A 12585-nucleotide genomic window follows, 5' to 3' on the forward strand; every position below is an offset into this window, starting at 1 on the left:
ATAGATCAATCGGACAGGATAGAAGGCCCGGAGATAAACCCACGCACCTATGGTCAACTAATCTATGACAAAGGAGGCAAAGATATACAATGGAGAAAACACAGTCTCTTCAATAAGCGGTGCTGGGAAAACTGGACAGCTACATGTAAAAGAATGAAATTAGAACACTCCCTAACACCATACACAAAAATAAACTCAAAATGGATTAGAGACCTAAATGTAAGACTGGACACTATAAAACTCTTAGAGGAAAACATAGGAAGAACACTCTTTGACATAAATCACAGCAAGATCTTTTTTGATCCACCTCCTAGAGTAATGGAAATAAAAACAAATATAAACAAATGGGACCTAATGAAACTTAAAAGCTTTTGGAAAGCAAAGGAAACATAAACAAGATGAAAAGACAACCCTCAGAATGGGAGAAAATAGTTGCAAATGAATCAATGGACAAAGGATTAATCTCCAAAATATATAAACAGCTCATGCAGCTCAATATTAAAGAAACAAACAACCCAATCCAAAAATGGGCAGAAGACCTAAATAGACATTTCTCCAAAGAAGACATACAAATGTCCAAGAAGCACATGAAAAGCTGCTCAACATCACTAATTATTAGAGAAATGCAAATCAAAACTACAATGAGGTATCACCTCACACCAGTTAGAATGAGCATCATCAGAAAATCTACAAACAACAAATGCTGGAGAGGGTGTGGAGAAAAGGGAACCCTCTTGCACTGTTGGTGGGAATGTAAATTGATACAGCCACTATGGAGAATAGTATGGAGGCTCCTTAAAAAACTAAAAATAGAATTACCGTATGACCCAGCAATCCCACTACTGGGCATATGCCCAGAGAAAACCATAATTCAAAAAGACACATGCATGCCAATGTTCATTGCAGCACTATTTACAATAGCCAGGTCATGGAAGCAACCTAAATCCCCATCGACAGACAAATGGATAAAGAAGATGTGCTACATATATACAATGGAATATTACTCAGCCATAAAAAGGAATGAAATTGGGTCATTTGTAGAGACGTTAATGGATCTAGAGACTGTCATACAGAGTGAAGTAAGTCAGAAAGAGAAAAACAAATATCGTATATTGACACATATATGTGGAACCTAGAAAAATGGTACAGATGAACCAGTTTGCAGGGCAGAAATAGAGATACAGTTGTAGAGAACAAACGTATGGATACCAAGGGGGAAAGTGGCGGCGGGAGGGTGGTGGTGTTGTGATGAATTGGGAGATTGAGATTGACATGTACAGTAATATGTATAAAATAGATAACTATTAAGAACCTGCTGTATAAAAGAATAAAATTCAAGTATTCAAAAAAAAAAGACTGTGTCGTAGTGGCATAAAGATAAACTTACAGATCAATGGAAAAGAATTAAGAGTCTAGAAATAAAGCCTTATATTTATGGTCAGTTGATTTTTCAACAAAAAGTACCAAGATAATTCAATGGGGTAAAGAACAGTCTTCAACAAATGGTTCTGGGACAATGGGGTATCCATCTGCATGTTAAAGGATGAATCTAGACCCTTACACTATACAAAAATGTTAACTAAGGGTGGATCATAAACCTTATGTAAAACCTGAAACTGTAAAACTTTTAGAAGAAAATGTAGGAGAAAATATTTGTGACGTTGAGTCAAGCAAATATTTCTTAGCTATGATGCCAAAAGCACAGTCTGTAAAAGAGAAAATTGATGAATTGTACTACATCAGAATTAAAAACTTTATGTGCTTCAAAAGACACCATTAAGAAAATGAAAAGAGAAGCCACAGACTGGAAGAGAATATATGCAAATCATATATCTGATAAAGCATTTATATCCAAAATATATAAAGAATTCTTATAGCTCAATAAAGGAAGAAATAATTATAAAATGGGCAAAAGATTTGAATAGACATTTCACCAAAAAAGATATATGAATGCTCAATAAGCACACAAAAGATGCTCACATGATTAGTCATTAGGGAAATGCAAGTTAAAACTAGCATGAAATACCACTCACACACACTGAAATGACTCGCCAAAAAGATAGTACCAAGTATGGGAGTGGATATGGAGAAATCGGAACTCTTAGGCCTTGCTGGTAGGAATGTAAAATGGTGTAGCTACTTAGGAAAATAGTTTGACAGTTTCTTTTAAAAGTTAAACATAAATTTACCATGTGACTCAAATTCTACTCATAGGAATGTACTAAATAGAAACAAAAACATGTCCACACACAGACTTGTATGTAAATGTTCATAATAGCTTTATTCATAATAGCCTCAGTGGAAACAACTCAAATGTCAATGAACTAGTGAAATGGATGAAGAAAATGTGGTTTATTGATACAACAGAACACTATTCAGCAACAACAATAAAAACAACAAAATATCAATACATGCTACAGTATGAACCACAAAAACGTACCAAATGAACGAAGCCAGATGCAAAAACCCACACAGTATATGAATCCATTTATATGAAATGTCCAGGTAAATCATAAAGACAAAAGTAGTTTAGCAGCTTCCTGGGGTTGGGCATGGGAAGGGGGAGTGATGGCCAATGGGCACTAGGGATCTTTGGGGAATGATGGAAATGTTGTAAAATTGGGTTGTGGCAATGGTTGCAAAACTTTGTAAATTTAGTAAAAATCGTTGAATTATACCCTTGAAATGGCTGAATTTTATGGTTTGTAAATTATTAGTAGAACTGTTAATGATTAAATGAGTATATTATAGTGGCTGGCACATGGTCCTCAATAAATGATAGTCTTATTCTTTGAAGATGTATTTTATCTTCTGAGCTCAGACCTAATGCCTCAGGAGGGCAAGGATGGCACGTGCTCACAGCTAGCATTTACTGAGTACTCACTGTTCCAGACTCTATGCTAACAGCTTTATATGCATTGCCTTCTTTAATCTCACAACAACTCTCTGACATAGGTAGTAGTATTGTGCCTGTTCTACAGAAAAGGAAACGGAAGCTTTGTTATGGTCCTGGGGTCGAGGCATGGAGAATACCTGGCCTCCAACAGATCTAACCTGTCCAAATGTGTCGGGAACCTTTAAGACCTAAGAATTTCTAGTCTGGTCATGGGTCTGGCTAGGTGGCTCTGAGCATCTCCTTTGTGCTATGCTTGGCCCTCCTGAAGCCTTTGCTGTTTGAAGCCTTGCTGTTCTAGATTACCTGGCAGTTCTGCTGTGCAATGAAATTGCTGGTCACCATAACAGTAATTACCTGGCTGACTCTGACTCATGTTTCTCCTTGTCACAAGACTGTGACCGCTCTCCTTTGAGGTGTCAAAAATTTTTTTTAATGAAGTATAGTTGATTTACAATGTTTCAGGTGTATAGCATAGTGATTCAGTTTTATATGTATATGTACACACACACACACACATATAAACATATATTTGTGTTTTTCAGATTCTTTTCTATTATAGGTTATTTTACAAGATTTTGAGTATAGTTCCCTGTGCTATACAGTAGGTCCTTGTTTATCTATTTTATATATAGTGGTGTGTATCCGTTAATCTCAAACTCCTAATTTATCCCTCCCCTGCGGTAACCATAAGTTTGTTTTCCATGTCTGTGAGTCTTTCTGTTTTGTAAATAAGTTCGTTTTTATCATTTTTTTTTTTAGATTCCACATAGAAGTGATATCATATATTTGTCTTCCTCTGACTTACTTCACTTAGTATGATAATCTCTAGATCCATCCATGTTGCTGCAAATGGCATTATTTCATTCATTTTTATGGCTGAGTAATATTCTATTGTATATATCTGACATCTTCTTTATCCATTCGTCTGTTGATGGACATTTAGGTTGCTTCCAGGTCTTGGCTATTGTAAGTAGTGCTGCTATGGGCATTGGGGTGCATGTATCTTTTTGAATTAGAGTTTTTGTCTTTTCTGGATATATGCCCAGGTGTGGGATTGCTGGATCATATGGTAACTCTATTTTTAGATTTTTAAGGAACCTCCATACTGTTCTCCATAGTGGCTTCACCACTTTACATTCCCACCAGCAGTGTAGGAGGATTCCCTTTTTGCCACACCTTCTCCGGCATTTATTATTTGTAGACTTTTTAATGGTGGCCATTCTGACCAGTGTGAGGTGATACCTCATTGAGGTTTTGATTTGCATTTCTCTAATAATTAGCGATACTGACCATCTTTTCATGTGCCTGTTGGCCATCTTTATGTCTTCTTTGGAGAAATGTCTATTTAGGTCTTCTGCCCATTGTTTGATTGGGTTGTTTGTTTGTTATTGAGTTGCACGAGCTACTGTGACCCCTCTTGACCCATGTTGGAGGATGGTGCTGTGTGGCAGGTAGCCTCTGAACACTGCCCAGTCGGCTTCTGTGACTCGTGCCAATGTTTTTGCCTCATGCCTGCCTTGGGAGTCCCTGGAGGTCATGAAAACTTTTCCCCAGGCTTTTCCCTCAGCCAGGACTCACAGGCCCATTGCCCATTCATTGTCATCCTTGGGCACAGTGAGTGCATCCTCTCTGTAGCAGGAAAGAGCCTTTCATCAGTTTGGAATGCTTTATCCCTTAGGGTTTAGCTCTTGGTGATGCTCTAGGCTATGGGGTTGGGAGGGTAGGACAGAGTTTCAGTTGCTAGTTGGGCATAAGTCCTTGGGCCCAAATCCCTCTCACACTAACTTCTGCATTCCTGGGATTCTTATGGTTTCATTTGCTCTAACTATTAAGCACCATGGCTGCTGTTCTATATTAGATTCCTATTAGACATTCGTTAAAACATATAAAAGGAGTGTGTAGATGCTCAGATGGTCCTACGTCGGCTCAAGTATGAAGTGAAAATCTCCCCCCACACCCACCAGCATTCAGACAAATTCACAGTTCTGTGCTCCTTTCTGCAGCTGACAATTTGATATGGCTAGTAGTTTGTCTTGTATCTAAACTGCCTCAAACTTCCTCTACTTTTTGCGTTTGCTAAAGGCATTCCCCATGTCTGGATTCAATCCACCCATTGACCGCTACTTATCCAGTACCTCCCATGAGCAGGACCTGTGCTAGGTGCACAGGGGAGGCAAAGAAGCCTAATACTCCTCTTTTCTAGGAGCTTTCAGGCCAGTTGGAGAGACTGGAGGCGCATGTATAAAGAGGAAATGTACATTAAGTGAGATAACGGGATGGGGAGGGGATAACCGCACAGCACTGTTAAAACCACGATTACGGATTGCTTGGGTCAGGTTAACCATGGTTGAGGCATGGCAGGGATCTAGACAAACCCACTGCAGGGCAGGCCTCTATTTAGGCAGCCCAAGCTGCTGAGCTGATTGCTCTCCCAGAGGGGAGGGCACTGTCTCAGGATCACAGTCCTGGGGAGACCGCGTCCCACTTAGCCGGAGCGGCACTGTTGACAGATAATCCAGAGCTTCCATCATTTTGTTTTAACTGACATTTGGGGGTTATCTGTGTTTTTCCAGCAGCCCTCCCTCCCTCAAATTTGGTTGATTCTCAAACCAGTTTGCTCCTGGATAATTAAGAAGTAAAATTATATATTTAGGCCATTACAAGGCAAAAGTTAACTCAAGTCCCAGCTCCTCTTTGTGTTGACTTCCAGCGTTAGGTGACCTGATTGGTCTTTCTCCTGCGGCTCTGCTTCTACTCCTTTCATTGTGCTTTAGCTCAATCCTGGGCTAAACTGACTTTTGTAGTATGAAGGGGGTTATAACCACTCTTCATGGCATGGTTTCTGTAGGAAACTGTACTCTGTCCTGAGGTAGTAACAGCACAGCTGCCTCTCCTTCGATCCCTCCCACAGCAACACATGGGCAACCGCTCTGTCGATTCCGTGTGTCTGGGGAGGGGAGGGGAGGAGGGGGAGGGGAGGTGGGAGGAGAGGGGAGGGGAGGTGGGAGGGGAGGGGAGGGGAGGTGGGAGGGGAGGGGAGAGGCGGGAGGTGGGAGGGGAGGGGGAAGGGGAGGGGAGGGGGAGGGGAGGAGAGGGGGAGGGGGAGGGGAGGGGAGGGGCGGGGAAGGGAGGAGCAGCAGGTAGGCCTCACTCCTCTCCTTTCAACGTTCAACCAGAGCTGCTTGCTTTTTATCTTGACTGTATATATGTTGGGCTTCAGCATATGATTCCTTTCAAACATTGAATCCTGCTGTTAAGCAAAAACTATTGAAAACCACTGTTTTAAGAAAGTGGGTATGAAGAGGAATGCCGAACTAGTGATTTAAAAGAAGTTTGCTTGTGGACTTGACATAATAATCTGGAGGGGCAAATGCACTGTGAGTCCTGGACATATTCCAGGTTCATGCTTTCTTGACTTTGTTAAGTTTTAAGATCACTGTAGTCTAGAGTCTTCGATTCAGCATGCATATATACGCATGCAGACGTAGCGTATTTTAAAGATACGTACCTTTAAATTTTTGCATTGTTTGCATTTGCATTAGGGATATAAAGGTTTTAGAATTTGTTTATGGACTGTCCTTTACCTAAACATACTTTTTCTTCCCATCTTCTAAAGATAACACTGAAAAGTATTCTATTTTCTTTGTGTCCAGGCTAGAAATTACTAAATTTCTAATTAAAGGTATGGTAACTTGGGTTATTTTCCTCATGTGGGTCTTTGTACCCTCTGATGTTTTGCCATAAAACATGGCTTCTGTGGCTAGAGCACTGCTCACCACCTGCTTGCTTACAAGACATAATGCTGGGACGTGGTAAGAGCCAGAGCTGGGAATCAGAAGCTGGCGTTTCTGACTCTTGCTCACCGTGATTCTAGCAAGTTCTTAACAGCTTGATTCCCAGGAACAAGGATACAGCTTGATTGCCAGGAACAAGGATACTAGCCTTGCTGACTGCACAGGCTTGTTTTGGGCTGAAATGAATAATGCTCTCTGAAGGCTTTTTGCAAATATCAAGAGCTCTACAAACCCACGTGGTTGTTTCACCTGAAGTGAACAGGGCTCTGCATTTCCCATGGCAATGACACTTGTCTAAGGACATTGTGACTTATCTTTCCGTATGTGGAGATTTAGTTTCAACAAAGAGAAAAAGAAAACTATAAAAACTGTAGGACTTAACCTGGAGTAATGACATGGGGATTTTTCGTAATCTTTATATAAATGTCATTTTTAAAGAAAGAAAAATGGATTATCATGCTTGTATATCTGGAACTTGAGTTTTATTGTTCACCACCATGCTATTACTATTCTTTACAGACTTGGCATTTATGTTTTAAAAGTCCAAAGAATTTCTCATTCTTTAATTGTATTTAAAGCAGAGGTATGACAAAGGAGAAGGTAACAACAGCAATGCTTTATAGTTTCTTTATCTTATGTCCATGAATAATTAGTACTAACAGGAAAGCATTAATATTTGGCACATATGTTTTAAGTGTGCAAACAGCACTTTCCAGATCTTTTGTGTTAAAACAGAGAGACATTACAAAGATGAATGCAGAAACAGTAAGCTGTACCCTTTTTTCCTAAAAGAAATTTTAGGATGTTTACATAGCTATTCATTTTAAAAAATCGTTGAGTTTTCAAACCTAGTACAAGAGAGCTGCACTTGATCTGTTTGTATTTAGAATATAGTGCGTCCCTTTCCCTCATCATGTGTTGTTACAGAGGAAATGGGTTTCAGTATACATGATTGATTCAGGTGGGAAAAAACTGCATATTTAATTCCAAACTATTCCTTAGACTGGAGAAAAAAATCTCTTTTGGAGAAGTCATGTTTATTTTAGAGTAACTCTGTAGCTGAACAATTTGTTTGTTAATGCAGAAATACAAACAGCTTTATTGAAAAAAATACTATTTTCTAGCTGCCTTACAGAAATGATTTACTCAGGAAAACAGAACAAAATTTCTCAGTTTCATTAATCAGCTTTAGTAAACATTTTGCCAGAGCTTTTTCCCTTGGGGTGGGCGAAGCAAATGAAAAAGTTTAAAAGCTCATATGTGTCTGTTTTGTTTTAGCTTGGTGTATTTATTCAGAGTAAATTCTGTGTGTCTTTGCAGCTCATCAATATGTGTATTCAGAAGTTTTTCAAGGTCTTTTGCTCGCTTCTCCTCCTCCAGAAGGAAATGCTGTGCAGTCAAATAAGCTGGGAAGGCTGCATCTGGGGGCGACTGAAAAAAGAAAAAGAAAAGTTAGATGAGGAACACAGGGCCTTTTACAAAAAGTCTTCCTATTTCTTGGTATGCTTCACCCCTGACAAAACACTGCAACTCTCAATGAAATAATGTATCTTAAGCTGAACTCTCTACACCAGTGTAATGCAGTTGCTGCTAATGAAACCCTTAAGGAACGAAAACAGCAAGCGAAGAGTATAGTCGAGTCGGGCAAAGAAAGCTTATAGAGGAAAGAAACTTAAGGCTGGGCTTCAGGGGGTCTCGCTGCTGCATGGAGGTGGCCAGGTGAGGAGGGATCAAAGCATGGTGTATAGTGGAGGTGGGTGCGTAATGCTGGGGCTATCTTGTTCGTCCAACTGCAGTTGAGAACACTTCAGTGACGAGTGCCTGCTTCCACCCTTCATGTGGTATGGAAGTGCTCGGTTAACTGCGACCTGTGTAGTGCTTATTTACACGCACACATGCACACACACACAGTGTGGGGCTGAGGAATAAAGGGCAATGATACCATAATTTTACAGTGTTTGTTTCATTCAAAATAATTTGTTCAGTTGATTTAAAAAAATAAGTGGGGAAATCTGTACTTTAATTTTTTACTTCTGCGGCACCCCCAGACTCTTCTTCAACTTTTGTTTTATGGGAAGAATGGGATTTTTATAAAGCGTATGGAGAGTCAGCGATCTGTATGCAGGTGAACTCTGTTGTTATAGGGGGATGTAGTTCACAAGTCTGGCCTCTGCCAGAAGTGTAGGGATTGTGGCAGATGACAGTGGAGTACTGCCAGCTTATCCAAGTAGTAGCTTGGATACTGTAGCTGCCGTGCCAGGTATCACATCTTTACTGAAGTAGAATGTCACAGTCTTGGGGGCATGGTATGCTGCTGTTGATCTGGCAAATGCACTCTTTTTAATACTCAGTGAGGAGGAAGATCAGAAGCAGTTAGCATTCTCATGGGATAGACAACAGTACACATCCGTGTTTTCGCCCCAACATTACGTTTTATGTTAACGATGCTGTCATAATACACCCTCAAAGAGCCTGGACCACCTGGACATTCCACGGACTGCAGACTATAGGACATGATACAGTAACATGAGCTAAGACCTGATGAGCAAGAATTGGTAAGCATGTTGAAGGCTTGGAAAGACACAGGTACTCCACAGAGTGAAAGGTAAACCCCAGAAGCAATTCAAGGCTTGACACTTTGTTTGTAGGTGTCTGGTGATATGGAACATGTCAGGACATCGCCTTTTAAGCACAAATTAATGCACCTTGCATTTCTTATCACTATGAAAGAAGCATAAAGCTTGGTAGGTCTCTTCAGGTTTTGAAGGCAGCATGTTCCACTCTTGGGAGGAATAATCTGACTCATTTACTACGTGGACACAGAGGCAGTTTTGTTTGTTTGTTTGTTTGTTTTTGAGCAGGGCCCAGAGCAAGAAAGGGCTTTGCAGTAAGTTGGGAATGGGGGGAAAAGCAGTCCTGCTAGTTGGGTGAAATGACTTAGCAGCTCTCATACGAGAAGAATTTCTCGTAGAGAAAAGTGCTCTGTGGCGCCTTTGGCAAGGTTCCGGGGGGAGCTGTGTTACAAACCCTTGAGATTCTGCAGCAAGGCCACGCCATCTGCTGCAGAAAACTGTATACTATTTGCAGAACAGTTCCTGTCATGCTGGTGCGCCCCAGTTGAGACAGAGCATCTAAGACGTAGACAGGATGACTTGATCTAGCTTCTGTCCTTGGCCACTCCAGTGGAAATTATGCATGGGCCGAACAGCACCATCTCCCTTTTACCCAGGTTCATCTAGCTACTGTTTCTGTTGAATGGCTGATCTGCTTGCAATAGAGGCCAAAGCTGAGCTTCTGATATGGCACCGTCCCTCAAGACCATCAACCAGCCTCTCAGTGGCAATTAGATTACATCGGGTCCCTTATACTTTGGAAAGGGCAATGTGTTATCCTTACCAGAACTGACGTGTATCCTATAATTTGCCTTTCCTGCCTGCAGGGCCTCGGTCAGCACCACTATCCGAGGGCTCACAGAGTAACTGGTTTACTGACATGAGATCCTGATTAATAATAAACGAACCTACTTTACAGCAGAGGAGTATGGCAGTGAGGGCATGACCGGGTATCTACTGGTTCTACCACATACAGCATGAAGTGTCTCCAGATGATGCTAGTCTGATAGGCTTCTTGAAGGCACAGCTGAGGAATTAGCTTGGAAATCATATCCCGCAAGGATGGGGTGCCATTCTTCAGCATATGGTATAGACTTTAAACCAATGGCTGTTATATGCTACTGTGTTTGTAACAGTGATCTGGGAACAGAAGGGAGGATGTAGGAATGTCTTCACTCTCTGTCAGCCCTCTTGGAGAATTTGTTCCTTCTGTCTCTGTCTTTCTTTAGCCTCTGTTGGTCTACAGGTCTTTGGTCTCAGAGAAGGAATGCCTCTCACCAAGTGAGACTGTAAGAGTCTCCCTAAACTTAAAGCTTTGGCTGTACCTAGTCACTTTGGGCTCCTCATGCTGATAGATCAGAGGCACAGAAAAGAGGTACTATACTGGCAGAGGTAACTGACCCTAATCATCATGAAGAGGTAAGACTACTACTACATAATGGAAGCAGTGAGGAATATGTTTGGAACTCAGGTAATCCACTGGGGTGGTCTTTTGGCGCTCTCATGCCCAGTTTTAACTGTAGATGACAAACCACATCCTGATAAGGGCACAGGAACCAGGGGCTCACCCCACAAGGCAAGCCACCTGGACCAACAGAAGTGCCAGTTGAGGGGGGCGGGAACCTAGAGTGGGTGAGGAGATGAGTATCAGTTAAGTCCTTGAGACAGCATCAAGGGCTACAGTTTGCTCTACCAACCCTCCTCTGTAAATTTTCCCGGAAATTACGACCAGCCAGAATCTTGGAGAAGCTAAGCCTGAATGGAATGAACAACATGAAAAGAACATGGATCTGAGTGGGTCAAGAAGTGGACCATAGTGGATGCCGCTGGTGCTCTACCTGGATCCCTTCACCAGGCTGGTGCATCTATCCTCCAGCTGCTGTGGGTTTTGGCTGCTAACAGCTCACAGCTGGCCACTTCTCTGGAGATATGCCTGTGGCTAAACTGGAGCCTCCCGTCTCACCTGGGAAGTTACTATCGCCCCCCTCTTCTCAGAGGCAGTGACTGATTGACACAGGGCCCAAAACACCAGCCAAGAAGATGGCAGAGTAGAAAGGCCCTGAGCTCACCTCCTCTCACAGGCACATCAAAATCACAACTGTCTGCAGAACAACCATCGATGAAAAAGACTGGAACCTTCCAGGAAAGATCTTCTACAATGAAAGGCATAAAGAAGGAACCACAACAAGATGGGTAGGAGGAGAGGACTTGTGATATAATCAAATCCCATACCCTCCCATGTGGGCGACTCACAAATGGGAGAATAATTACATTGCAGAGGTTCTCCCACAGGTGTGAGAGTCCTGAGCCCGTCAGGCTCTCCAGCCTGGGGTTCCAGCACTGGGAAGAGGAGCCCCCAGAGCATTTGGCTTTGAAGGCCAGCAGGGCTTAACTGCAGGAGCCCCACAAGACTAGGGGAAATAAAGACTTCACTCTTAAAGGGCTCACACAAAATCTCACGTGCACCAGGACCCAGGGCAAAAGCAGTAATTTGATAAGAGCCTGGGCCAGATCTACCTGCTGACCTTGGAGAGTCTCCTGGAGAGGCAGGGAGTGGCTGTGGCTAACCCTGGTGACAAAGACACTGGTGTCAGACATACCGGGGAACATTCAACTGTGTGAACACTCCTGGCAACTGACATCTTGGATCATTAGCGCCAAGACCTGGCCCCACCCAACAGCCTGTAGGCTCCAGTGCTGGGATGCTTCAGGCCAAACAACTAAGTGCACAGGAACACAACCCTACCCATCAGCAGACAGGCTGTCTACAGACTAAAGAACCCACAGCCGCCTGTGGACACACCCCTAGACAGGGCCCAGCCCACAAGAGGGCCAAGACCCAACTCTACCTACCAGTGGGCAGGCACTGGCCCCTCTTGCCAGGAAGCCTGCACAAACCTCTAGATCAGTCTCACCCACCACAGAGCAGACACCAGAAGCAAGAAAACTACAATCCCGCAAATCCCGCAATGCAGGCCGCCTGGGACTAGCTGGGCCCTGGCCCTGCCCAGTAGCAGGCCAACGCAACCTTCCAGACACCTCGGACGCCATAGTCAACTGCCTCCCCCCGCCCCAGTGATCTGAAATGAGCTCTGGGATCCCAGGGCCCTGCAGCCAGACTCTAGGAACCAGCTCTCCCTGCCAGTAGTCCAGCACTAACCCCAGGATCTGGCTTTACCTGCCAGTGAGTTGGCGACAGCCTCAGTCTTTGGGACTCTGATTCCACCCACCAGTGAGCCAGCACTAGCCCCAGGGCCCCCTAGGATTCCACAACCAGCCACCT

At 42.9% G+C, this 12585-nt stretch overlaps 1 protein-coding gene across 3 annotated transcripts in view; it reads right to left on the reverse strand.

Moving 5' to 3' along the window:
* Window positions 1–7421: 7421 nt before the first annotated feature.
* The window catches only part of DEUP1 (deuterosome assembly protein 1), a 105663-nt gene continuing 100499 nt past the window's right edge, over window positions 7422–12585 (reverse strand). For all 3 annotated transcript variants that reach the window (XM_059929404.1, XM_059929406.1, XM_059929403.1), the window contains one exon: window positions 7422–8121. In XM_059929404.1, coding sequence (XP_059785387.1) covers window positions 7945–8121 — 177 coding nt within the window. In that variant the 3' untranslated portion in view covers window positions 7422–7944. The remainder of the gene's footprint in view (window positions 8122–12585) is intronic.

This window comes from Balaenoptera ricei, chromosome 8 (assembly GCF_028023285.1).
Source record: "Balaenoptera ricei isolate mBalRic1 chromosome 8, mBalRic1.hap2, whole genome shotgun sequence".
NCBI classification, from domain to species: domain Eukaryota; kingdom Metazoa; phylum Chordata; class Mammalia; order Artiodactyla; family Balaenopteridae; genus Balaenoptera; species Balaenoptera ricei.